At 40.3% G+C, this 27,825-nt stretch overlaps 1 protein-coding gene and 1 long non-coding RNA gene across 5 annotated transcripts in view; one reads left to right on the top strand and one right to left on the bottom strand.

Moving 5' to 3' along the window:
- Window positions 1-23,020, bottom strand: part of LOC133276508 (uncharacterized) — a 34,765-nt gene extending 11,745 nt beyond the window's left edge. The window contains exons 1-3 of one of the 3 annotated variants that reach the window (XR_009745897.1): window positions 22,377-23,020; window positions 20,166-20,270; window positions 10,944-11,079 (exon numbers count right to left, since the gene is read on the bottom strand). This is a non-coding gene — a long non-coding RNA (uncharacterized LOC133276508). Of the gene's footprint in view, window positions 1-10,943; window positions 11,080-16,406; window positions 16,513-20,157; window positions 20,271-22,376 lie in introns of those variants that run through there. The other 2 variants (XR_009745895.1, XR_009745896.1) reach the window with 2 other exon arrangements.
- Window positions 1-25,312, top strand: part of RELN (reelin) — a 282,830-nt gene extending 257,518 nt beyond the window's left edge. Inside the window, exons 50-65 of one of the 2 annotated variants that reach the window (XM_061467363.1) lie at window positions 973-1,229; window positions 2,023-2,177; window positions 2,988-3,202; window positions 3,855-4,032; window positions 6,353-6,528; window positions 7,801-7,907; window positions 8,320-8,562; window positions 9,061-9,236; window positions 10,982-11,055; window positions 11,846-12,007; window positions 12,353-12,510; window positions 13,350-13,569; window positions 14,582-14,779; window positions 15,172-15,270; window positions 19,488-19,493; window positions 24,168-25,312. In XM_061467363.1, the coding sequence (XP_061323347.1) occupies window positions 973-1,229; window positions 2,023-2,177; window positions 2,988-3,202; window positions 3,855-4,032; window positions 6,353-6,528; window positions 7,801-7,907; window positions 8,320-8,562; window positions 9,061-9,236; window positions 10,982-11,055; window positions 11,846-12,007; window positions 12,353-12,510; window positions 13,350-13,569; window positions 14,582-14,779; window positions 15,172-15,270; window positions 19,488-19,493; window positions 24,168-24,264 (2,521 nt within the window). In that variant the 3' untranslated portion in view covers window positions 24,265-25,312. The remainder of the gene's footprint in view (window positions 1-972; window positions 1,230-2,022; window positions 2,178-2,987; window positions 3,203-3,854; window positions 4,033-6,352; window positions 6,529-7,800; window positions 7,908-8,319; window positions 8,563-9,060; window positions 9,237-10,981; window positions 11,056-11,845; window positions 12,008-12,352; window positions 12,511-13,349; window positions 13,570-14,581; window positions 14,780-15,171; window positions 15,271-19,487; window positions 19,494-24,167) is intronic. The other variant, XM_061467364.1, reaches the window with a different exon arrangement.
- Window positions 25,313-27,825: the final 2,513 nt, after the last annotated feature.

Genomic DNA, 27,825 nt, shown 5'->3' with positions numbered 1-27,825 from the left:
TTAAGAGTTCAGCCTATCCAGTCCTGCAAGCATTTATGAATGGCCTTAGCACATCTGCTTGAGCATCAGCTGTTGTGCAGCTGCTAGGCCACAAATACAAGGGTAGTAAGGAGTCTGTAGTTGTCTGGTAGATTTGTAAATGGTTGCAGGGAGATAAATCAATAGATACTGTAATGACATCCATCTGGTTCTTTAAGATACTTCCTTTTGCAATCTAGTTTCTTACTGACAAGAGCAGAAAGTTATGCTTGAACTAGTCAGACAATGATGTATAGAGGAGAAACTGAATTTCTGCAGATATTCATCAAAAGAACAGATACACCAAAGCCCTATTCTCAGATATTTGTGATATTTAAATCATGCACAGATATGGGTGCACATTTTCCTCACTGTCTCTTAATTTAAAAGACTTATAAAAATGGGTCTGAGAGGGACCCATTATTTGTTATTTAATTTAAGTACACCAAGAAATCATTAGCATTTTGACTGGACAAGAGATTTAAGTGTGCTATCATCTGTTGTAATGGAAGTAAGAAAATTGCATTGGAACACTGCTATCTTCTGAATGGCTCCAGGTTGAAGCAATTCTAATTTTACTTCAACATTCTCCTTCTTAGCACTTCCCGTAATTAGGACCTTAGTCTAGACCAGGCCTAGATCATTCATTTGGTCCATAAGCACAGCTGGAGCATGTGAAGTTGCTCAAACCATGCCATAGTCTGGCTGCTGGCCCTTCTCACCTCACTCCAAGCCCTGTCCCAGGGGTAACATTGGGAGCGATCAGGAAGGTGTTTTATTTCAGCAGTCTCCCATAGAGGAACATAGGCTAGATCACCCAGTCTTCTCCTTTTTTCCCAACTTGCTCATACTCTAGGAAACAACAGGAGTGGACCTGGTCAAAGCACCTGGCACAGAGCATTGAGAAGTATCCTCCTTCCTGTGGCTTACCTACAACTACCCTTTTTATTTCAGCTTTGTGAACATCCTCCTTCCCTATGATGCCAAAACCATTGGGACACGCTTCCGCTGGTGGCAGCCTAAACACGATGGCCTGGACCAGAATGACTGGGCTATTGACAATGTGTTGATCTCCGGCTCAGCTGACCAGAGGACAGTGATGCTCGACACCTTCAGCAGCGCTCCTCTGCCTCAGCATGAACGCTCTCCTGCCGACGCAGGGCCCACCGGGAGGATTGCCTTTGACATGTTCATGGAAGACAAAACTACAGGTAAAGGTTCCACGTGGGTCTGAGTTAAAGAGCAAGAAGTCAGCACAGGGATTTCCAAATCTTGCTGCGCCTCTGAATCTTTGTCTCACCATGTATCTCATATGTATTACAGACATATATAGTCTTCTTGCTATAAAAGACTTGTCTTTTAGTTTCAGTTCACAAAATGCAAAATTAAAAGAGCTGATATAACTTTCCCTTTTTTACTGCATAAATTTACTTATGAAACTGATTTGTCTTCAAAGAAAGAAAAAAGGATTAAAATGTGGCAGGTTTTCTAAGCAGATTCCCTAATCTGAGTATCTGGCTCCTATTTCCTGACGTTTTTGACACTCTTTAGGGGTGTTAAGTTACATTTAACAACTAAATTTTGTAGAGGATATATTTCTGAATGTTTACAAGGCTTAACAACTTATTACCTATAACAAGTTAGTTGTGCTGGGGTACCTACCCTTTGTGGAGACATGTAGACAACACCCATTAAAAAGTTCTCCCATAATATCCAGTTTACATTCTGAATAAGTCTCAGATCATTACTTAAGCATTAAAAAATAATGCTATTTTACTTAGGTAAGAGAGTAGTAAGAGGTGCTTTAAGCAAAAAATGTGATAAATGTAATTAATATGTACATGGGAAAGATGAGGTACTGGCATTCTCAGGAGCAATACTAAATAATTCCCACATCGGCTGAAAAACAAAGCCATGAATCACCTTTAGTGGTTAAGACAACTCCCTGTTCTCTTTCATTTCTATTGTCATTGTATATTACTGATGTTGCCACTTATTTTCAAGTGAATGAACACTGGTTATTCCACGATGATTGCTCGATTGAGAGATTTTGTGATTCTCCTGATGGTGTCATGATCTGCGGGAGCCATGATGGCAGAGAGGTCTACGCAGTCACCCATGACCTGACTCCCACAGAAGGCTGGATCATGCAGTTCAAGGTAGTCTCTGTCTGCAATACAATTATTCCAAACCACGTTTTGCTCCAAGTCTGAGTAGATCTTTTAGGAGGTAGAATGATGTATAGGCCTATGCATGAGCCATTCCCTGCAGGGAAAACTGTTATTAGTCCATCCTCAGTTTTCTTACCGGCTCCATGTCGGTCAGCTTTAATACCACAGGCTGTTCCCAGAGATGACGCACCCTTCTCCTCCAGCACAGCAGTTGTATGGACATCATGTAATAAGGGTATTATGCATATACAAGGTGTCTATTTTGTTACAGCTGCTTGGTGAGGAAAAAGCAGCTCCAAACTACACAACAGTGCTCCTGTGTTGTCATGCATTCACACCAAACCTGCACACAAACTGTCCTTTATATACCCCTTTACCTAAATTAAAGAAATAACCCAGTGATATGTGGAAGTTGTAGAGCCCTTTGCACATCTCTCCCATAAAGATGGTCTGCCAAACATAACCGAGTTGGGTGGCCTCCTCTGAAGTATTCAGATCTTAGGCTGTGTGCGAGTGAAGATTATTAGTCATAGGATACTGGGGTGTAAGAGACAAGTGTCAAAACCTGGAAATCCAAAAAAGTGAGCTAACTAGAAGAAAGTGAATCTCAGAATTTGGTACCTGTTCTTAATCTTGCAAATATTGACGAAATCTGTGGATGACAGGTACCATACAAGCACTGTTAATGCCATTATTAACAGAAGAAAATTCTACAGTCAGTTTTCAGGTACAAACATTTTTTTAAACTAGCCATCACCACAATTAATTGTAATTTATTTATGTTCTCTTCTTTGTTAGGTTTCTGTTGGATGTAAAACCTCAGAAAAACTTGCACAAAATCAGGTCCACGTGCAGTACTCCACTGACTTCGGCGTTAGCTGGAGTTACTTAGTACCTCAGTGTTTACCAGCTGATCCCAAATGCTCTGGGAGTGTTTCACAGCCATCTGTCTTCTTTCCCACAAAAGGATGGAAAAGAGTAACTTACTCACTGCCTGAAAACCTTGTGGGCAAGTAAGTATGAATTTATTACTCATTTTGTCATGGATTCAGTACCTTCTGAAAAACACAACAGAGGGTACATCTGCCTATTCTTTTTCTTTCAAGGAAAGTGCAGACCAGCAGCATCCACATTCATTACGTATGCTGCAAAACTTTGTTTCCTGTCAATCAAGACTGACCATGTCTGAACAGCCAGCAAAGTTATCCTTGCTTCTCTGCAGTCTTCTCTCCTCTGTTCAGACAGCCGCAGTCAATTAGAGAGTAGATCTATGACCTTAGTGAGTGGGAAAATTACTTTTATTGTCTGCAGTAGCCACACATATGCAAACCATTTGTCTTTTTCTGCAAAATTAAAATCCTTTATAGTCTTTGAGTCATTTTCTCAGGAAGTATAACCAAAATTGAAATTCTTTCACAAGAAGCCAGAATAGCCATTTCTTCCCCAACAGTGCTTGGAATCCATCCATATATCATAGGTAGTACATGTGTGAAGAAGAAGATATGGATAAGTATAAAATCAATTTTAACAGATGCTGTGAGATATTACTTGTGGAAGCTTGGAGAATAGTTCAGTCATAAATATTTTGTGTTTCACTCAACTTCTTTCAGTTGAGCAAAATTGTTTTATACATAAGTCTGTTTTTCTTTATTCCTTTATATCTAGTCCTGTGAGGTTTCGGTTCTACCAGAAATACTCAGATATGCAGTGGGCCATTGATAATTTCTATCTGGGCCCTGGCTGTCTGGAAAACTGCAGAGGTCATGGAGACTGCCTGAATGAGCAATGCATCTGTGATCCTGGGTATTCGGGTCCAAACTGCTATTTGACCCAAACACTGAAGGTAAATTTACTGCGTGTTTTAAAGAGTTAATTTTCCCATGTGTTTAGCTGAGAGAGGAGAGATTGATCCCACTTGAAATTTATCTTTGATTCCTGTCAGCCTGAAGATACTCAAATCTATTTTCCACCATTTTATCATTTTTTAACAAAACTGTTAGTGCAGTATCCAAGAACAGGTTTGTTCCTTTGCAAATAACACTGCCTAAAAAAGTTATGGTAAAGTTCGCTGTTCATCCTTAGGTCACCATTGTATGATCTAAATCACCCTTGCACATATGATTGTATTCGATCAAGACCTGTAGAAAGATTTTCTTTATCATAAAAAAGCTTACTGAAGTAGAAAGTACAAGAAATTGACATAAAATTAATTCACCTAGCTGATAATAGTGTTAACTCTATAATAAGAGAGTAAAATCTAATTCAATACTGGTAATTTAAAAGTTAAAATATTTTTAAAACAGCGTATTTAGAAAAGTGTGTAAGGAGCCTCAGATTAGTTTAAAATGCAGTGTTTATCATCTAATATTTTTTGCATCACATAAGAACAGAATAGGTGTGTGCTCCACAAAAACAACAGGTTAAGCAGCATTCTGTATAAAGAGAATATAGCTATTTAACTTTTCAGTTACCGTAACATTTGAATGATTATAACCTGGTTTTTATCTGAGATACTAATTACATGAACAAATATCATTATCTGTTTGCAGTTTTTTTAATTAGTAATGTATTCTTCACATTAAGGACATTTGGGATAAAATCCTAGCAATTTTAGGGGAGTTTTACTACTATCTCCTTAAGGCCAGGATTTCAGTCATGGCATTGCTTTTACTGCACACCTGGAGGTAAGTGAAAATCAGAGATATATTCTATTCAAATACATGCAGACAGTTGCATAAATGCATATTCACTACCATAACCCTAAAATTTCATTGTGGTACTGGTTTTGCTGGGGAAAAAATACAGAATAGCAGTTTCTCCCATATATATTAGGTATGTACTGGAGTGCTGTTACATATTCTATAATAATCATAGCTATGAACTAGACCCATTGTGGTGGCTTGACCCTGGCTGCAAGCCAGGTGCCCATGAAAGCCACTCCATCACTGCCCTCCTCAGCTGGACAGGGGAGTGAAAGGCTCGTAGGTCAAGATAAGGGCAGGGAGAGATCACTCACCAGTTACTGTCGTAGGCAAAACGGATTCAACTTGGGGAAACAAATTTAATTTCTTACCAATCAAGTCAGAGTAGGATAATGAGAAACAAAAACTAAATCTTGAAAACACCTTCCCTCCACTCCTCTCTTCTTCCTGGGCTTAACTTTGCTCCCTAATTTTCTACCTCCTCCCCACCAGCAGCACAGAGGGCCAGGGAATGGGGGTCATGGTCACTTCATCACACATTGCCTCTGCCTCTCCTTCCACCTCAGGGGAGGACTCCTCATACTCTTCCCCTGCTCCATCATGGGGTCCATCCCATGGGAGACAGTTCTCCATGGACTTCTCTAATGTGAGTCCTTCACATGGACTTCATTAATTGCTCCAGTGTGGATCCCCCATGGGGACATAAGTCCTGCATCAAAACTGCTCCAGTCTGGGCTCCTCTCTCCACAGGGCCTGCTCCATAGACAGCCCCCTTCTCCAGTGTGGTGTCCTCCCTGGGCTGCAGGTGGAATGCTCCACCATGGACCTCCATATGCTGCAGGGGCACAGCTGCCTCACCATGGGCTGTACCATGGGCTGCAGCGGAATCTGCTCTGGCATCTGGAGCACCTCTTCCCTTCTTCTGCACTGACCTTGGGGTCTGCAGGGCTGTTTCTCTCACGTATTCTCCCTCTGGCTGCAGTTGCTGTTGTATGGTTTTCCCCCCTTCCTAAACACATCATTCCCGAGGCTCTCCCAGTGTTCCTGATGGGCTCAGCCTTGGCCAGCAGCAGGTCCATCTTGAAGCCTTCTGGCATGGGCTCCATCAGACAAGGGGAAAGCTTCTAGCAGCTCCTCACAGAAGCCACCCCAGTAGGCCCACTGCTACCAAAACATTGCCACACAAACCCAATACACTCATTCATTTGCACATGCAGATTTTAGTGTGCTGGATTACTCCCAAGTATGTTAGAACCCAGCCGTAATGTATATTCACATTTAGCCAATTCAGTTCAAGTGGCCAAATATCCAGCCAAAAGTGACTATGTTCAGCCACCCTGAAAAAAAATTCTTACAGTGTTCATGAGCCTTCAACCATGTTTAGCTCAGTGCCAGCTGTGATCATCACAAAGGCTTCAGATCATAATTACCCGTGCTTTATGTTAAACACTTTACTTACAGACTTTCCTGAAAGAGCGCTTTGACAATGAAGAAATTAAACCAGATTTATGGATGTCCTTAGAAGGTGGAAATACCTGTACCGAGTGTGGGATTCTCGCAGAAGATACAACTCTGTATTTTGGAGGTGCAACTGTGAGGCAAGCTGTCACTCAGGATCTGGACCTGCGGGGGGCAAAGTAGGTCATGTTTCTATGTCATTTAAATGGGGAACTCTGTTAAACACTGACAAAACAGCAGGTAACATAGCTTATAGCTCAGGGAACTCCTAGGCCATCACAAGCACAGTGCTGTTTCAGGTAGACACTGATGAGTTATGATTCTCAAAGCACTGATGCTTTCAGATGAGTCACAGAAAGCAAGGCTCACCCTACAAGAATGAGAACAGCCTGTTCTGTGCAGGTAAAGCAGCAGATTCCCTTCCCCTGGGATGTCCTGAAGTCATTGAGACACCACAGTCTCCTGGGCATCACTGTCTCCACTCCTGGAGGCATCAGCTGTTTCTCTCACTGAGTTCAGAACATAACCTCTGCTGGTTGTGCTCTCTTGGGTGCCCAAACAAGACCTACTTCACTCACATGCTGTAGAAAAGGATGAGTAGGAAAGCAATGGAATTATGCCAGTTTAGACAAGCTAAGGACATGATGATGACTAGAGGCAACTTCAGCATCATTCCCCTTGACTGTATGGGTTTAATGAAGCCACATGCTCTCACCTCTGTAATTCAGTAAGAACTAGCTGAATCATAAAAGCTTTCAGGAAGGAAGGAGCCTCCAGGAGTCTCTAGTCCAACCTCATGCTCAAAGACAGGTCAACACTGAATTCAGATGAGGTTGTTCAGGGCTTTGTCCTGTTGGGTCTTGAAAAACCTCCAAGGACAGAGATTCCTTGGTCTCTCTGGACAACTTGATTCAGTGTTGAATTACCCTCACAGTGATTTCCTCCCTTCTCCATTATGCCTGGTGAGGAAGCCCACAGTCTCCCATACCCAGCCATCTTCTCCAGGCTGAATCAGCCATGGTCCTGCAGCCTCTCCTCACAGGCCATGTGCTCTAGCCCCAACCATTTCAGTGGCTTCCATTGACTTTGCCTCAGTTTATCAGCTTACGTACTTCATTTGTGTAAGGGCACCTTGTTAGCTCATGCTGAGCTTCCTCTCCATGAGGACTCCTAGGCAGCTGTTAGCAAAGAAGCTCCCAGGCAGTCAGTCCCCAGCCAGTACCACTGCAAGGAGTTATCTTTCCCAGGGGCAGGACGTTGCCAGATTTCATGAGGTTCCCATGAGAATTACCAGGCAATGTTTTTGGAAACCTGTGTTCTACTGGTACATTGATTTTACATCCTTAAAAATGCTGCCATTTTGAACATTTTCAGCACGTCTGCTAATAGAAACCAAACTTACTGATTTGTGCAGATCTTTAACAGATGTAAACTTACACATTTACTCTTAGATTTCTACAATACTGGGGGAGAATTGGGAGTGAAAACAACATGACAACATGCCACAGACCAACTTGCAGAAAGGAGGGAGTACTGCTAGACTATTCCACTGATGGAGGCAAGTACATCCTGTAATTTCAGCTAAGCTAAAGCCTTGTTCTCTATTCAATCATCATGAATACCTGAGAAATTGTTGGAGATATCCAAAATAAGATCATTTTTAACTGTAAAGTTATTTTTGTCCTTACAAATTTTTTCACCATCTAAAATTTCCATCTGTTGCTCAGTTTTCCATAATCCTCTTGCCTGATTTCAGTAGTCAGTAGCTTCCGGACAATTCAGTTATTCTATGTGATTACAAAATTGCTCTTGAAACGAGTACAGTTGCCAGCTACCTTTAGAAGTTAAGACTTGTCCATCAGAAGGCCATAGCTATTATTTTTTATTATTACTTCTTATTATCTTTAATCTTTTAGATGATTGTACCATACACTTGTTTTTATTACTAAACCTGCATCTTTTCATTCTAGGGATAACCTGGACTTTGCTTCATGAGATGGATTACCAAAAATACATCTCGGTCAGGCATGACTACATCCTCCTCCCTGAACACGCTCTGACCAATACAACCCGCTTGCGTTGGTGGCAGCCTTTCACCATCAGCAATGGAATTGTGGTTTCAGGCCCGGACCGGGCGCAGTGGGCGCTGGATAACATCCTGATCGGAGGAGCAGAGATCAACCCCAGCCAGCTGGTAGATACGTTTGATGATGGTAAGAAAGGCTGTGGCAGCTAATCTGTTGTCTGGCATTATCTTATCTAAGAGAAAACCTGTGAGCTTGCAAGCAGATGTTTTCATTTTGTAGACTAATGCTGTTAATTATGCTATTCTTCATGCTACTGATAGGGGTGTGTAAATACATATACATGTATATTCAGATATGTAAGTGTGTGTATATATATGTATATAACTATAAAAAAGGCAATTTTTTTTTATTTCAGTCCAACTAATTTCATTTAAATTCATGGTAGTAAAGGTTTTTTTAATCATTTTTTTTTAAAGTACTATTATTTAAACATTTTAATTACCTCTCTGGAGCTGAGGTTTTCACTGTCTGTTAGTAGCTTACTTACTGTGTTTGTCATGACAGGTAGCATAAATTTAGTGTTCATGTCACTAAAGTACTGTATCTAATCATTCTGTGGAATCATTACCAAGCCTTGATATTTATCAATATAATGCATTAATTGTATTTAACTCATCTTAATAGAAGGCACCTCTCATGAAGAAAACTGGAGTTTTTACCCCAATGCAGTCAGGACTGCAGGGTTCTGTGGAAATCCATCATTCCATCTCTACTGGCCAAATAAGAAAAAAGACAAAACACACAACATCCTGTCCTCCAGGGAGCTCATTATACAGCCAGGATACATGATGCAGTTTAAAGTAAGAAATGTTCTCTCTCTCTTTCCAAAGTAAAGTATGCAGTGAAAAATCACCAAATGTGTCTCCAGAAATTATTCTTCTTCCAACTAGGATGCCCAATTTGATGAATAATTAATAATGGCATTTTATTAGCATTTAAAAGAAATTCTAAAATGCAGGTAATGGGAACCAGAAAGGTTGCATAATGTTAAATATCAAATTATTCTGACTGCATGCTTTGGGGTTACTGAGAGGAATTGGAAGTCTAATCCCTTTTTCCTTAAATTACTGGATCATCAGATAGAATAGGCATTATTTTTTAAGGTCAGAATACACAGCATGCAGAACATGCTGTTTTCCCCTAACTCATGAATAAGCAGAAAAGGCAAAGTAGAGGCAGGCTGGAGAAGACTGGCTTACGGAAAATGCAGAAGTGCTCAAGCAGGAATACCCCTTCTAACTACTTGTGTCATGGCAAATCACCTAAATAATCAGAGAAACACTTCTAAATATTTTACTTTGGTTTAGGATAGAATTCTGCACAGGTCCAAAGGCAACTCACAGTTATTGTCCAGGAATGCTCTAGGCCCTTCCCCAGGCACCACATCTTAAATAAGCCAGGAACTATTATGAAAGCAGGGTTACCAAAATAGTCACCCATTTTCTTGTTATGGTTTTTTTCTTGCTCTTCTGTTTCACAAGACAGTTCCAGAATTTTCCATCTTCCACTAATCAATATTTTCATCTTTTCACAACATTGTTGCTTATTTTACATTGACTGCTTAATGTAATTCCTAAAGCACCGCTTCCCCCACTCACAGAGCATGCCACCTTCAAGGAAATTATAAAAGAGGAGTATGGCATGCTTTTTACTGCTGAAACCAAGACCCACCCCAAGCTTCTTATTTTACCCAGCCTGTCATCTTCTTCCCCTGTTTTAAGGCCAAAACTATGATGTTCAAGGCCAGGTTGGACAGAGCCTTGGGTGACATGGTTTAGTGTGAGGTGTCCCTGCCCGTGGCAGGGGGGTTGGGACTAAATGATCTTAAGGTCCTTTCCAACCCTAACTATTCTATGATTCTATAACCAACCACCATTTAATAGTTCACATTACTAAACTCTCATTGCAAAGTTTCTCTCTCCTGACTCTCTCCTTTTCCTTCACCAGTTACAGCAAAGATTTTATTTCTAAACTAAGAACTCAGCTTTAGTGCATGTCTGCCATTTGGTGTTGAAGCTCTTAAAATTTAGCTTTTTGGTATCTATTCAGTTCTGTACATTGGGTACTGTAACCTTTCCACTCTAATATAACACAAATATGTCTATTGTTTTAAATAGTCAGAATAATCCTGTTCTCAAATTGGATTGACTTGAGGTTTATAACCATATGTTTATCATTATACGTTATAAATGTCATACATAATTAACTTGTAGTTAAGTACTTAACTTCCTGAAATGCCAAGGAGCTACCGCATCTTTGTGTTTCAGAACAGTTTATTTAGATATCTAATTCGAACTTTAGGAATGCAGTGTTAGGATTCTATTATTTGACAATAACAGTAGCAATAAAGTGAAATCCATTAATTCATATCTGAAGTGCTGCATCTTTTGTTTTACATCCACTTTTGATGGATTTTGTCCAAGATCTAAGTTGGCTATCTGTTTTACATACCCCATAAAGAAAAAAAAGAAGAGCAAGACTTCATTATATATCACATTAATGTCTACCTGAATTGTTATAGCAGCCAATATTATTTGTGCTATAGATCGTGGTTGGCTGTGAGGCAACTTCTTGTGGGGACCTGCACTCTGTGATGCTGGAGTATACAAAGGATGCCAGGTAATGACAGCAGAATATGTAGGCCTAAAAAAAACAAAATTATATTAAAAAACCTAGAGTGCTTTTGTTTATTAAAGCAATAACTTGGCTATTCATCTTGTAGCAGGATCTGAACAAAGCCTGTGTGCAAGCACTGGGATTTGTCTACATAACTCCCATAAATGTTCTTTGTAATTTATCCCAGATGTTGACAGATTCATGGCATTGAGTTTGCAGTTGCAGTAATGAGCATATTCCTGTTAAACATGTGCTTGCAGAAAACCACAGTCACAGGAAACTGTTGGCTTAGTATGATACAGGACCAAGTGGGACTTACTTAACTCTGAATTGTTTTTCAGCTAGTGAACAATTAATAACACTGTATCCTGTGTGGCTGTATAATAATGCATTATAATTTATAAAAGCGAAGGCATATTCTGTGCTGAAATGACTGTAGGAGAACATGAAGCAAATTCTGTTGGGACTCTTTTGAATACTGTAAGAGAGAGACTAAGGAAGAGACTCCTCAATAGTTCCTTCTGTCATGCCAAACCAGATGAGCTTTGGGACTCTGCTGTGTGTACCACCATCAAGGGCTTCACAGCATGAAAACCTAATGCTTGAAAGACCTCCCTGGTTGCAGCAGTGCTTCAGCTTCTCACTTCTTGTCTAGTTGTTCTACGGAACGAGCATGGAAACTATTACTGACAATCTCTTGGGTTTGTTTAATAAGACAGGCAATGCCATGACCTGCTTCCCTTTCAATATTCTTTCAGTTGTTCTAAGTCATTTTTTTGTTTGTTTCCTACAGGACAGACTCATGGCAGCTCGTCCAGACACACTGTCTTCCTTCCTCATCTAATAGTATTGGCTGCTCCCCATTTCAATTCCACGAAGCTACCATCTATAACTCTGTCAACAGCTCCATGTGGAGAAGAATAACTATCCAGCTGCCTGATCATGTCTCATCCAGGTAGGTTACTGAAAGGTCAGCTTTCTGTGGACTTACAAAGTGCCAGCTGTCTTGCTGGCACTGTTCACTTGGAACAACTGGTGAATTAAAAAATGTTTCTTTATTGGTGGATTTAAACCTGATACATAATTCATGTTTTTCAGAAAGCTTTTTATTAACAGAACTGGCTACTGCCAGTGACATAGCAGCTACCCATTCAGGGTGGGTCTTTCCAGTTACTGAAATCACAGCCCTTTCACAAGACATTTTTCATTTCATCTGCTGCTAGTGTATTTGAACATCACTGAACAGATGTGCTTAATTGCTAGATATCGTAATACAGTGTTTGGATTTTGGTATTTACAGTGCAACTCAGTTCAGGTGGATTCAGAAGGGAGAAGAACTAGAGAAACAAAGCTGGGCGATTGACCACGTGTATATTGGGGAAGCGTGCCCTAAGCTCTGCAGTGGCCATGGATATTGCACAACTGGATCCATTTGCATTTGTGATGAAGGATATCAAGGTTTCATTTCTTCAATTTCGTTCTTATACATCTGCTACAGTCTCATCTAGGTCAAAATTAAACACAAAAAGTGATATGTCTAAATTTATCACTGGATTGCTTGAGTAACAAATTCTAAATTAAAAATCTGTCAGAGCTGCAATTAACTATTCCTCCTTCCCTTTCTGGTTTGAGTCAGTAGTCTCTCCTGTCTGCATTGTATGTAAAGCCCATTTAGCCTTCAGTGAAGGCAGAATTTGGCTACCTGCCCACCCAAAAATGGCTTCCACCCTTTTACTCGAACGATGCACCCACTCCCATGGGATGTGTACATGGAAACAAGATGTTGGCAACTGGCACCTGTAATGGACTCAGTTCTGTATCATAGAATGCTATGTCAGAGCATTTGCTCTAATCCCTCAGTGCAGCTAAGCACATGTCTAATGGTACTTGAGCACCCTTGTTAAATTCTAAGCACTTTGTGGGAGTGCAGCCAGTGTTTATTGTCTTCCAAGAGAGTCTCAACTTTATAAGATCGGATGCCTTCCTGGTTTAGATATATTTCCCTTCAACTGGCAATTTGAGGTTTCTCATATAGGCATCAATGCAAAATAGGAGAAATGATATTGCAGTTCTTGAAGTTATATTACTGTAAAAATTAAGACTCACAGCCTCAGTCTTCTAAAAATGAATGCTGTACAGCAATATGCACATTATTAATAGATCTGCTGGTATACTCAGCCTGTAGTCACACTGTATATTGGGCCTCAACCTTGAATGGAATCACAATGAACTGTAACTCAATTTTATCAATTCTTTTGAATTTTGTGTGGTTTATAACTTCACTCTGTCATTTCTAGGTGATGACTGCTCTGGCTTTAGCCATGACCTCCCCAGTTATATTAAAGATAATTTTGAATCTGAAAGAGTCACTGAAATAAACTGGGAAACTATTCAGGGGGGAGTGATAGGGAATGGATGCGGACAGCTGGCACCCTATGCCCATGGAGATTCACTCTATTTTAATGGATGTCAAATACGACAAGCAGTGACTAAGCCTCTGGATCTCACCCGAGCAAGGTAATACTTTGAGCCTAAAAAGCTCTTTTAGCAGCTCATGAGAAAGGAAACTCTTCATATATTTGTGCAGCCATGTAGGCCAGTACTGATGAGGATGGACTGACCCAGCTGAACCATGCAGTCAGATGTGGCTGGCAGATAAACATTAGGGCTGGCATAATGCTTTGTGTCTTTCATTTGAGAGATGGAGAGTCAGAAGGAAGCGATGTCAGATGAAAAGGTCAGATGTTTTCGTCATGCCCAACAGAGCACTCTCTAGTAAGCCAGCACTGACAATGAATCTATTGGCAAAGACTGGACACCAGACTGTCTGGACCAGTGCCTGATCTGATAAGACAAATCCCATGTTTGCATGTGCCTCCACGACAGTTATGACTAAAGATGCCATTAGTAATCACAGACTTATTTTCCTGTTTCAGTTGTCAAATAGAATTACACTCACCTGACAATAAACAGGAGTAACTTTTTCATCTGTTGAGCCTCTTTGGCTATGGAAAACCAAATGCAACCAGTCTGTGCTGGCTCTTAACAGAGTGACAGCTTTCTGGACTGGTTTGTTTTTAGCTGCCTAAAGGAAGATTAGAAACAAGATGAACTGGCAAACAGGACAGATGTAAATTAGGCTTTTCCTTTCTTTTTTGAACACCCACATACCTTTTTGGCACTTTATTATATTCAACCTTTATTTAAACCCCCCCCTTTTTTTGTTTTTTATACACTCATTTGCATGTTTATACTGTTTATCCATCTCAGTTTTGTGCGGATACATTGTAAAACTGGATCTACTGCCTCCAATTTTATGGCAATGTTATACATAGTAAACTATTACTTTGAAAGGGGAACTGTGTTTTAGAAATGCTGAGAACAGTTTATTTTGCATGTTAAAAGTAATGATTCTTGAGGATGCTCAAAGTTTTAATAAGGTAACTGCAATAAACCTGGAAATGCTATTGTTCCGGTTTGAAGGGGGTTTTTGTGTATTGAAAATATCTTTTCTCTCTGTGTTTTACAGCAAAATCATGTTTGTTTTGCAAATTGGAAGCATTTCACAAACAGACAGTTGCAATACCAATCTGAGTGATCCCAACACTGTAGACAAGGCAGTGCTCCTCCAGTACAGTGTAAATAATGGAATTACATGGCAAGTAATTGCACAGCATCAGCCAAAGGACTTTATACAAGCCCAAAGAGTGTCTTATAATGTTCCCCTGTGAGTACCCAGTCACATTTCATTACCTTTAAGTGCAGAAGATATATTTCTACTAAGAATCTATCTCTGCATCACTGTGCAAGTAAAAAGTTTGATGAGAGGGTAAACGAAGAAGAAAACTTAAGGGGAAGGCTGATCAATGAATTCCAGCCTAATGTTTATCAATATACTTGAAAGAAAAACAGGTTGCTTGTTTTAAAGATATGATAAAAAAAAAAAAAATCCTTATCTCTGTGCATTTTTCAGCATTGTTTTGCATGTACAGTGTGTTGATATTCAGTGGTGTAGAATAATGCTTTAACTTTGCTCTCAGTTCTGTTGGGGGTTAAATAGGGATATGCAAAACACCAATAGTCTGGAGCTCTCACAGGCTCTTGTGTTTGTGATGACAGGGAGGCACGAATGAAGGGAGTCTTACTGCGCTGGTGGCAGCCCCGTCACAATGGAACAGGTCATGATCAGTGGGCTTTAGACCACGTAGAAGTCGTCCTGTGAGTATCAGCTTCACCTCATCCCACCCCATCTTAGAAAGTACTGAAATTCCTCCAGCATGCCATGAGTGTTAAACTCAGTAAGAATTGTTGTGGGCCAGGGAATCCTTTAAGAACCAGTCTTTGCTAATGCTCTGCCCTGACTGTAACTGTCAGTGGTTAAGATGGCCATGAAATAAGTGCCACAGCAGGGGTGTTGTGCATCATGGAAAAATGCAGGAGGGAAAGTGGGGCTTTATCACAACCAAGTATTGGTGTGGTCGTATAATACCAGCAATGACTATGAAAAAAATACTGTGCTGGGACATAAGAAAGGATGTTCCCGTTCAACACTGTGCTGCCATGTAAGGCTGATTTATATTCTTTCAAAGATACAAAAGAGTCTGCTGTATTGCTCTTTGCACAGAGTAATGTTGTTGTGCCTCTGAAAAATTTGCATTAGCAACTAATGCCTTATTCATTTCCTTTTTTAGTAAGAAGGATACTGTTCAGAAACAGGGTTCACTATATCAGGTTCCTATGGTCCGAGCTCTATATTCATCCCCTTGTCAAGATTTGACCAAGTGTCTGCACCCTCCTGATTCTCCCATTCTTGAGCTGGGTTTCGCTGGCAGCTAACCCGTTTTTCCTGTGTTACATCACGAAGAGATGACCTGCTTTTTCTCTAACACTTTAGTTCCAGTAGAAGTGAAATGCTAGTGGCTTCCCGGGCGGGAACTCATCGCTGACAGTGGTTGGCAGAGAGAGGCGTGCCTGCTCCATAGATAGGTTCAAACGTTCCTTTTATTGAAAAATGTAAAAACCAGCAATGAAGAAATTGGTTTTGGATGACCTCCAGACTCTGTAATTATAACTATGAGGTTTCTGAATAGCAGAGATACTGCAAGTAATGTTTTGTAACAGTAGCAAAGTCAATTAGTTGACTGCTAGCTAGCCCTGTTCTTTCCACTGAAAAGCACCAGCTTGCATGGCACTCATATCAATCCCAAATCAATCTGGCCCCAACAATGAGTTAACTGTACATGTTCTGCTGCTTTCACACACCTTGCTGGGCTCTGCTTCCATAACATTACGTTTAAAACTTGAAGGAACAGAGGGAGGATGTGATTCCTGGCTTAGTTAATCAGTGGCTGTAAGATGCTGCATTAGGAATGATATGGAAGAGTATGAACCTGCAGGAGGTTTACAGTGTTTAGAAAACCTTGGAAAAGGGAACTGGTAGTTCTGAAGGATCCCCATGTTCTTCTACCGTGCAATTAAAAAGAAAATATATAATAAAAAGGAAAAAAATCAGGTCAGAAAGAAAATGGAGCATAATGCAAGCATTGAATTAGGGTGTGTAAGTAGGAATAGGACAGATCTTTATAAAAGTGATTCTTAGGCTGAAATATGGAGAACTTCCTTAACAATGAGATCTGCAAGTTGTAGACTAGACACACAAGTTGAGTGTTGACAAGTCAACTATATGGGATATATTATACTAGAATGCAGACAGCAATAGGAATGCTACAGCAAGTAATCACACCTTACCTAGAGAAGGAATTGGATGTGCATACAGTGCCTCCTCCCTTCACTTCTTTATCTCTTGTTAAAGAGCTTTAATGCTCTTCTGAATTTTGGCCAAAATATCAGACTAGAGACAGAGAGTTTCCACCCTGTTCAAGTGACACCTGGTACAACCCACAGAAGAAGACAGACCAGACTGATTTCTCCTGTAACAAGTACTGTGAAATGTAGTGCCATGACAGCCCATTTCCTAGAGGCCAGATGTAGAGTTCTGCTCCCTGCTAACTACGATATTTGAGACGTGCTGCTCTCAGGAAAAGCAGAATTACCTGCTGTGGTACATCTGGTTCATATGCTGGCATGTGCTTAGACCTGACAGGTGGCTTCAACCCCTCTGTTTTGCTTAAGTTCTGTCTGTACCGGCTAATTCATCAAAATATTCTGTAGACCTCTTAAATTTTATTTGCAAGTAACCTGCCAAGGGTTCAATAAAGCCTTTACAAGGCTTTCTGAAAGGAGGCACACTGTTCCTTGTCAACAGATACTCCTATTTGGGGTTTCCTTTGGCTCTGCTGTTTCACTTGGCCACCTCACCCTGGTCACTTTACCCCCAGTGCTTGAGTTTCTTCACTTGTAAAATGATGAAGCCACTTGAGCACCTGCACTGAGTGCTTTCCAGCATACAGAAGGGAGCCTGGATCAGTGTCTGTTAGCACTAATCCTGGATGATCCTGCATGCACCAGGGATTCACACCATGAATACTATGGATAGGATTTTGCTTTAATTCTTAATATTCTTCATTCTCCAATGAAGTGCACAGAAACCTTGCATGGGCAGCTCTCTGGCAAAAGACAATGAGACAGCAACCCTTGAGCAGACTAAGGCCTGGAATAAGAGGGCAAGCAGGGAGAGCACCTGCCAGCAAGGAGAGCTGGCCTGTAGGGATGTAGCACAACGAAGGATTTTATTTCCCATCCAATATGGGGGATACCCCTGCCCCTCCTTACAGTGCTGACCCCAGGGACAAATCTGTGAATACCTGCATTCATGGTTCTACTCTTCTCAGCAATTCAAAGGTTTGAAATTGATTCTGCCACAGGCCCAGCTGCCAAGCCATAGTGCAGATAGCACTTAACAGCTGATGCACAGCCAGGGTCATGCCACTCTGCTCAGTCCAGTTGATTTCTGAGTCAAGGACCACCATCCTCTCACCAGCAAATACATTTTCAGAGTGCAATTTCTTTGTTTCCTTTCACTCCCAATCTAGTTTGTTGGAGGAAAAAATAAGATGCCAATTATATGTGCATGCAAAATACCTGGCAGTGATAAGAAAGGCCAAAGAAGGATGGTCTTGTATATGACTTAAAATCATTTCTCTTTTGAATGAATTATTTGAATGACTCATTAAAAAGCAGTATCATTAAGACTGATGCAGCTGCAAATGGTGCTCAAATTGAGCACCTCTTTTGAACAGGTGAAACACAATACCTGCTTTATTATGTTATACATTAAACTGATCTTGCCAATTTAACTACTTGCCAACTTATTTTAACAATGGCTGATGTTGGTCCTGTGGTGGGGAGAGGATACTAGCTGTCAAGTTCTCCAGTCCTTTTTAAAGCTAGTGCCTATTATTCCTCAATAGTGCAGCATTTTTTCTCTCTGTTCATAAAGAAAGCTTTGGGCACAACTCTCACAATTTCCATGTGGCTCTTCTTAGGATAAAAAAAGTATTTCATCCCAGACCTAACAGTGGTTTCCTGTGCTCCTGCACTTCTGCCCTAAGAAAAGCCATGTCCAACTCTGCATTTCATTTGCACATTGTTTTTCTCTGGAAGCACAGCTCTCAGCCTGTCTGCTGCACAGACACCACACACTTTTTTGCATGTGCATTTGGAGCTGCTATTTCTTCATGTATGGGGCAGGCTCTTACAAACCTCTCATAAACTTAATTCTGGTCAAAGGTATTGAGAACTAAGGAGTAATGATAAGCTGAATACTAAGGGTCTGGTGCTGCTTTCTTTGCACGCCAAAACTCATTCTGTGATCCAAAGGAATTTGAGTTCTGCAAGGAATGCAAGAAATATTCTCCCCACCTACTTTATGGTTAACTGTTGCATAACAGAACAAATCCTTCCATAGCCATCACTCCATGCTCTTCATTGTCAAGATATTACCACTTTTTTGGCACAAATGATTTAGTGAGAAATTATTGCAGTTGGTGCAAAGAATGTTATCCTTATTTTGCAACATTAAAATACAAATTATACATTCTAGTTCTAACAAGTGCTCATGTAGAAAAGCATTTTCATCTGCTTGTTTCAGTAAAAAGCAATGATTTGAAAAATGCATTTAAATTGAAGTATCAACACAGTGATGATAAACAACAGAAACAGTACAAAAATTAGGTAATGATCTGAATATTTACAACATTTATGCCAAATTTAATATGATGCTGTCTGTGCTTTTATGATGTTTTTATTATGTCTAAAAAGTGCATGCTGAATTTTATAAAAAATACATATATAACATTGATTTGAAATATCAGGAAATAATTTGTTCAATTTTTATTTTCAAAAGAGATGAAAAGTCGTATATTGCCTCTAAACCTCATCAGGGTTTTATGACTAATCACAGTGCTGCATGCATTGAAAGGCATATTCTAACTTGTGTTGTATTTCATTGTTTGCTGTCATTGGTTTTACACTAGAATAAGGTAAGTAATTTCCCTGAATCAATAGAAAATGTATGTTTCTGTTACAGCTACAGCTCTTCCACAAAGTTTTGTCAATAATTGGTTAGTGGAAAAATCATTTGTACTCTCTGAGATGTGCCATGTAGCTCTTGAGGGCCCTAATCCTGCAGCTCTTCCCAAGGGAGCACTGAAGTTAAACTCAGCAGAAGGTGTTCAGCAGATTACCCCATACCATAGTGGGAATTTCACTGAGGTTGCAGTGAGAAGGATTTCTCCTTCTCCTGCAGTTTATCAAGACCCAATGGAAGGCACCTAGTGCATTGCATGGGTGACCTCTTAGTTCCAACAGGGAATTCCCACTCTTTTAATGATCACAGAGCTGAAGCCAGAGCCAGGTAGTGTATGTGAGTGAACCTGCATGGTGGCATAGCTCATGAGACACACAGTGTCTTCCTGGTAGTTTTTGTTTTAATCTTTCTTATAACTCTGCTGCTTTGTATTGTTGCAGTTAATAGGTACCACTAATCAACACAGTTACTGAGCTCTGGATTTAACTCTTGACCTCACCAGAGCCAAAGAACATTTCTCATTGATATGAGCCATCAGGACTTCAGTGAGAGCACATGACGTTTCTCATTATAGTATCCCCCTGACAAAGCAAGCATTTGTCATTCAGCCTCAAAACTTACTTACCCCAAGACTAGTCCCAAAAGGCAACTTTTGCTGTTTTCTAAGGCCTTGTTCATGTTTCATCTTGTTATACAAATATTTTTGTTTCTATTTGGTTCCTATTGTGCCCTGTCAATTAAAAATAAAAACACTTTTATACTGTTTTTTTTTTACCACTTATTTTTCATTCCATTTGGCCATGTTCTATGTAAACAAAATCAAAAAAAGAAAACAATAGCAAAAGCATGGTAAAGCCTTTTATCAGTCTGTGAAAATACAAATTAAATTTGTTATTAATAGTATTGAAAGCATTCTTAAATCCACCAAATGCAGCCATGCGTAAGTACTCCTACAAACTATAGTATATATATTTTTAGCATGATTTTATAAAGCACTGTCTGTCTTATACAGTGCTTGTCTCCTATCAATATATAAAAATAATTCAGAAACATAAATATATACTTTCTGTGATTTTGTGAATACCAGACTATACATACTATACAGTATGATACTATAATATATGGGTTATACATACTTACCTATAGCAAGAGTGAAAATCATACCATTTTCTATAGCAAGCATGAAGTTTTTATGTGGCATTCCAGTAGTTGGAAAGTCTATGTCAGACGTTGGTGGGGACAAATTTAACCATGTCAATGGAAGTTAAAAGAATAAGTTCTTGAGAATTCAGATTTCTCTTATTTTTCATACACTGCACTGCTCTTGTGGTCAGTGTGAGACTATATGTTTCTTTGTAACTTGTTGATCATATAAAATAACAAAGCAGAATGATATATATAAATAATAAATAAATCTCTTTTAAGTCATTAGGTAACCCTTTCTTTGTTCCTTTATTCAATTCTTTCTTTTCCTTTTTGGTTTTGTTTTTTGTTTGTTTTTTTTTCCCCCTTTGTTCATTATTTTAAACATCTTCATCATAACTTTAAGGCCAGATACAAAATGGTTAGGTGTTTGAAGTGAAATGGAGGCAAGATGCACCTAGCAGTGTCCAAAAGAAGCCCTGAAAACCTCTGCTGACATGTTGCTGAATGTGAGCAGACCAAAGGCAGGAGGAAAATGCAGGAATGTGAAGGCCCCTGGGCCATGAACTGTAGCTCAGCATGTGCCCTAGCTGCCCAAGCCTTGCCTAACCTGAGGCTTTCGCAGTCAAGCTCAGTCCTAAATTTAACTAGGTCCAGAAACAGCATTTTTTTCATCCAAACACATTGACAGGCTCTGATTGGTCCCATTTACCTACAGCAAAGCCACTCAGTTTGGGGCTGTGCTTTCTCCCATGTCCCTGTCTCCTGTATTTCAACTGCAGAGCAGCCTTCTCCCTGCAGATAGGTGCTTCATCCTCACTTCGTGGTTAGGCTGCTCTCCTGAGAGGTGGGATGTCACCTTGAAGGCCCTGTGTCTAAGGAACCACCCACATACCAGGCAATGGGAATTAAAGGGAAGGCAAGATTAAGACCTCCTTCAAACCTCATGACCAATGGCAGCCACATTCAAAAGCGGGTTCAGGGTCATGATTTCCCTCCTGCCTTCCTCAGTGAGGCACTCAGCACTGGATTGAGTGTGATGTTCCTCTGAGGTGACTGCAAGATCAGAATAAAGACTGGTTTTCAGTGCTTCTTTGCACCTGAGCTACCAGGTGGCATTAAAACTACATAAAGCTGTCTCACACAAAACTCTCACAAATCCTTTTCACTTGAAGAAGTCAGGTGAAACTCAAGACAAGTCAGCCTAAAACATTAACTCCTCTCTCAATTGCCAAATGCTCTAGAGCTGTGCTTTCCTGTGGGAGTGCCAAAAGTCATGCTCAGTGTAGATCTGCTTGCTTTTGCTGTCACCAGGAGCTGGTCTTTGTTTCATTCTTGTATGTACATTCCAGTGGCCAAAAAAACCCCAAATTATCAAAAATTTGCAAGCCTTGGAAAATCAGTCAGGAAGCAACCTGGATTTCCTTAGGGGCTTATACTTTAGATTTTGACACAGCTGCTTTTATACAGTTTAGTCAATTGTGTTCTAGATTAGCTGTTGAAAAGGGTATAATTTTGTTATACAGATTTTTTTAGAGTAAATTAGTATACTGCAGCGAAAGACAGCTTTGCAGGATCATATGTATTTTGCAACGCATGCAATTATCCTTTTTTCCTAAGGGCCATATTCACTAAAAGTAGGCTTATGCACTAGAGAGGAAAGTATGACTGGTATGAGTACTTAACTTCTTACCCACAGAGAAAACTCACAAGTGAAAACCTGCCCTGGTTTCAATGGGAGATTTGTTCAGTGCAGTGTCTACTCCAGGCCTTTACTTCACCAATCACCTTTAAAATCTTATGGACTTTTTGCTTTGGAGGGTTCTGATACCATCCAGTCCTTTGGAGGACAGAGGCTTAGGCCAGCCATTCTTCTCCCACTGCAAGACAGACATAGAAAGCACAAGGTCCTAGGTAGGTAGGGAGGATTATGACAAAGCAGGAATTAATCTAAGACTGCACAGATTCATTACAGTTTTTCAGCTCCTTTTCACGGGAAACCAAAAGAAAGTTTGGCCATGGTCACCAGCAGTTCCTCCTGGGAGAAGCTCCTTACACCCTATGGAATTGTCCTTGGGGTCCGCATGGTCTCTGCTCTGATCTCTTAAAGAAGCTGCATCCTCTGACTGTATCTATGGGAGTATCTCATATGCTGGTTTTCTGTGCAGAGAAAGGGGGTTAGGTGGCTCTAGCAGCAGTATGTGATACTATTTTTATTTTTAAAGGCATTTCCATAGTCAAAAAGTCTTTCTTGTGCCCTGGGACTCTACAGTGCGTAGTTCACAAGTCACTGCCTCTCATAGCAACATCTCAGCTGCTTAACACATCTGGCCAAGTGCTCTGCAAGTTGCAGGTCTGAGAGGAGACATCCTTTATCAGAAATTCAGCATACACAAACTTTTTCATTCTCATGTAATTCTGAATGCAGTCTGGCTGTAGATTTCTGTAGGCCTGTATTTGTGTGCATGTACTAGGGTTCTGGGTAGGTAGATAGACAAATCAAGAAAAGGCATAGCCAGATGAAGCTTTGTGGCTGTTCTGCAGTCCCCTGCCACAACAGAGGCAGGGGGATGTAGAGGATCTGCACAGTGGGATGTGTGGTGCTGCACATGCAGTTCTCTCCAAGGTGTATGCAAGTCTATCTAGGCTATAAGTTGACTCACAAGAATGCACCACAGACGCTGTAACTCCCTTTCCAAAGCTGTGGAAATTTGGAAACTGAAGCCAGTTAGGTGGATTTCAGGTACCAAAGTCCCAGACAGCCATGTAGTCTGCCACTGCCCTCACAATTCTTTCTTCCCTCAATGGGAGAAGTAGAAACCTATGTTAGGTGTGATGGGTCTTGTACTTGTCGTGGTTTAAGCCACCTAGGAGAGTCCTTTAGGTAGGTCTTCTGAATGAATATTCCTTCTTCAGCTAGACTGCAGTCAGGTTCTCTTGCCTGGTCTCCTTCCAGACATGATGATGCTTATTTCTGAGATCTTCCTTTAATTTTGGGTGGGGTTGTATAAAGGAGGGAATCATTAAATCTGCATAAAAGTGTTGTACTTCACTTCCTATATGGTAAAAGTGGAAGATAATGGAGTAAAGCTTTTCTTCTGTTCTCAAGATAAAGCAGTTAATGGCAGAAGACAGAAGAATAACTGGAATATAAAACCATTGTAGAGAAATGCCATGTATTGAATGAAGTGCATACAGCTTTAGTGAATCTGGCCCTGGGCAGCACAAATATTCATTAGCTGAAACCTCTTAAACTTTCCCTAAAACTATGAATTGTAAATAAAAGCAAAGTGGGACAGATTCTCAATTGCCTTCTACCTCACTGTTGTATAAATGGTGCTTTTCATGCTACTGTACACAGGCCTGAAAGGTCAGGCAAGGACAAAGAAGAATCTGCCCCACTAGCTAACTGCTCCAAAAGAATTTAAAGTGAGTATCAAAGACACTGACAGTCTTCTCTTCCCCTGCCCTTTGATTTTAACAGCACTCGCAAACAAAATTACATGATGAATTTTTCACGGCAACATGGGCTCAGGCATTTCTACAACAGAAGACGAAGGTCACTTAGACGATATCCATGAAGAAACGAGAAATTTATTTTTTTTCCTCCCAACATGTGATGTGTTGCTTTTCATTCTTTAAATCTAGCACTGCGTCTGGTATCAGGACTTTTCTGCAACTGGCTGGATGAGTAACTGAAAGCCTTTCTCAAGACAGAGTGCACACCACTTTTTCGCACTGTGAACTAATGAGAAGTGACTTATTTTCTCATAGGTAAATGTTTTAATGTTGATGTGTCTGTGAAAATTGTGATCTGTTGTAATATCAGTTACAGTGGCAGTATTGGAAGTAAGCAACTAATTCTGTTTAACAGGAAAAAAAAACGTTTAAGCACAAAGACTTTTCAGATTTTATGTTTAAAAAACCCTACATACTAAGTACAGAATTTAACATTCTTGGTCACATAGGTATTTAAGTGCACTGTACTTCAGCTCTGTGTCATTTTATATGATTAAGTTATCATTGTTTGTCCTCTCTGTATTATCTTCTACAACATGACACATTGGCACTGTATTTACTTGTTTTGCTGTTGTAATACTTTTGCTGCTGATTTTTGGGCTATTTACCTTACAACAAAATGTATTAAGAAGAAAAATTCGAAGTACCTAATCCAGAAGATGATTGCAAAAGTAGTTGTAAAGGCACTGATATCCTTCAGTCTTATTCTTTAATATGTCTGTGGGTTAGCATTGTTTTGTGTATAAAAAAAGAATGCTTGACATTAAACTTTTTTCTACTAAGGAGCTGTGGAGGAAGCCCCAAACAGAAGTTCCCAATTTCCTATATAAATGTAGTCAGTTCTCTGCAACTGATTTACTTACAGTAACTGCCATTTGGTGTCTGTAGTAATGAAGTGATTTGTAAACAGTGAACGTTTCATCGTGTTCTCTTTGGTGTTTGTTTCTATTGCGGGTCATGTTTGTATCTTCTGATAAAGTTGTATCTACACCAGCAACGTTATAATGCCCCTATAGCCCTAAACTGTCTATTAGCATAAATAAAATGCTTCACTTTATGGTGAACCAAGCTAAAGATCCATGCTTCAATAAAAATAATGTCAATAAAGAATTCTGATGTTAGACTTTTCAAGCCATGAAATCATAGTCCAAATTCTTTTGCTAAATACCTAGATTTTAATGCAAACATCAATGGTATTTTTTAATATTTAGTACAGCACTCTTAATAGCACTTTGCAAATAACATAAACCAAGAGATCTTCCCAGTCTCACCTGTGGGCTTAACATGGTCATCGGAACAGGTCCTAGTGCAAGGAATAAAATGGGACCATGGACCAATACGCACTCGTCCATACCTGCAAACCCAGTATGCAGTGTGCAAATAGGCATTTCAAAGCTCTGAGGAGTACAGTGCAGCAGGTAAAGAACCCTGTTCAAAATAAAGTTGTTAATTCGTAGGATCATAGAATTGTTTAGGTTGGAAAAGACCCTGAAGATCATGGAGCCCACCTGTTACCCCAGAGCTGCCAAGTCCACCACTAAACCGTGCCCCTAAGCACCACATCTGCATGTCTCTTAAATACTTCCAGGGATGATGACTCAACCACTTCCTGGGAAGCCCCTTCCAGTGCTTGAAAATCCGTTTGATGAATAAATTTTTCCTAATATGCAATCTAAATCTTCCGTGACGCAACCTGGGAGAAGAGACTGACCCCTCTTGCTACAACCTCCTTTCAGGCAGTTGTAGATACGGTCTCCCCTGAGCATCCTGTCAGGCAGTTGTAGATAAGGTCTCCCCTGAGCATCCTTCAGGCTAAACAACCCCAGTTCCCTGAGCAGCTCCTCATCAGAGAGAAGCGTCATATATATCTGCTGTGCTCTTATATCATGCATATCTGTTTATGGCATCATACTGGTCTAAACCAGAATGGTGTTTGCAACACATCCATGCTTGGCCACCTAAAATGTGTTTAGGCAGCTTCTGATCAAAGGTATTCAAGCAGTGCAGGAAAAAAGGAGGTCATTCAGTAACCAGCAAGTCAAAACCTTGGCTTGGTCAAAATTATGCAACAGACCTTTGACACACCTGGAAATTTACTGCAACTGTCCAGCCTCCTGCAGCTGCAAACTCCCCGTACTGTTATGGAGAACCATGTGTGTGCTTTCAGTCTTTGAAACAAGATAAAGGACCTATTCAAGGAAAGAGCAGGAAGGAAAAAAAATAAAACACAGAGGTTATTAAAGAATATAATAGCTTTGGGCAAGAGATTTTAAAACACTATAATAAAAGTTTTGCCCATTGAACAAACAAAAATGCAAGATATAAAGACTCCTATTTTTAAAGATAATTTTATTTGCCCTAATATGTCAATAGAGGGGTGATATTTCAATCTAAAATGTGCACGCAGCTAGTGTGTTGCTAGGAAATTAATGTATTTAAAAGATTTAGATACAACGAGGCACTTAATCTGACTTCTCTTTCCAGTTAAGAGACCTGCATCATCAGAGAAGCTGCTTTTCCTTTGAATAATCCCATGAGGCATCTCACCAGAATTCACTACAAACTGCACACAGGCTTTTCTCAAGATCATCCTCACTGACAGATTCCCAAGTGATATTGCCATTTCTCTTTCCAGATTCCAGGAAGTTCTTAGTTCTTCCTTATATTTTTGTCCATTCCTACAGCTCACGAGGTAGCACGCACATAAGGCACGCGCTGTGTATCTGCTGTTTCATTTTTCCTCCCACATGACTGAAAACAATGAGTCATGTGCCATTAAATAGCTGATAAAACAGCTAGGGTGACACCACACATAATTGATGGCAATAACACAGTGACACTGCTATAAAATGTCCTGACAAGCTTATCTATTGGTACAAAACTTTGGCAAGCATGACTATGAAAACTGATACTTACAACAACGGGACATTCTTTGATGACTATAGCCTTCAAAAGGCTATATATATAGGGAGGGATGGGACCCATGTTTGTCAGCAGGCTGGCCAACTTGGTGAGTCAGGCTTTAAACTGAAGGACTCAGGGGCTGGGGGGTCCAAAGCAGCAATGCTCATGCCATTGCAACCAACTGAGGAATAAGTATGCCAACCAGAGCAGGGACAAACGTTACTTATCTGCCTCTTAAGATGAGAACCAGAAGACCAACCACCTCAAGTTTATGTATACCAAAGCACACAGCCTGGGCTACAAACAGGAGCTCTATGCCCAGTCAGAAAGTTATGATATCATAAAAATAACTGAAACATGATAGGGCAACTCACATGACTGGAAGATTGTGATAGATAGCTATAGGTTGTTTCATAAGACCAGGCAGGAAAGACAAAAAGGAGGAATTGTGCTCTATGCTAATGAAAACCTTGAATGTACAGAAGTCAAGTATGGTGACTGTGGAAGCCCTATCAAATGTTTCTGGGTCAAGGCATGCTAAGGCACATGAAAATCAACAAGGTACTTGGTGACAGCCAGCATGGCTTCACTAAGGGGAAATCCTGCCTGACCAATTTGGTGGTCTTCTATGATGGAGCTACAGAACTGATGGACAGGGGTAGAGCAGTTGATGTCATCTACCTGGACTTGTGCAAAGCGTTTGACACTGTCTCACATGA

This window comes from Pezoporus flaviventris, unplaced genomic scaffold (assembly GCF_033815535.1).
Source record: "Pezoporus flaviventris isolate CSIRO_AGI_PZ_B2104156 unplaced genomic scaffold, CSIRO_AGI_Pfla_v1 ptg000045l, whole genome shotgun sequence".
Classification (NCBI taxonomy): Eukaryota; Metazoa; Chordata; class Aves; order Psittaciformes; family Psittacidae; genus Pezoporus; species Pezoporus flaviventris.
This window is presented reverse-complemented; position numbering and strand designations above follow the sequence as displayed.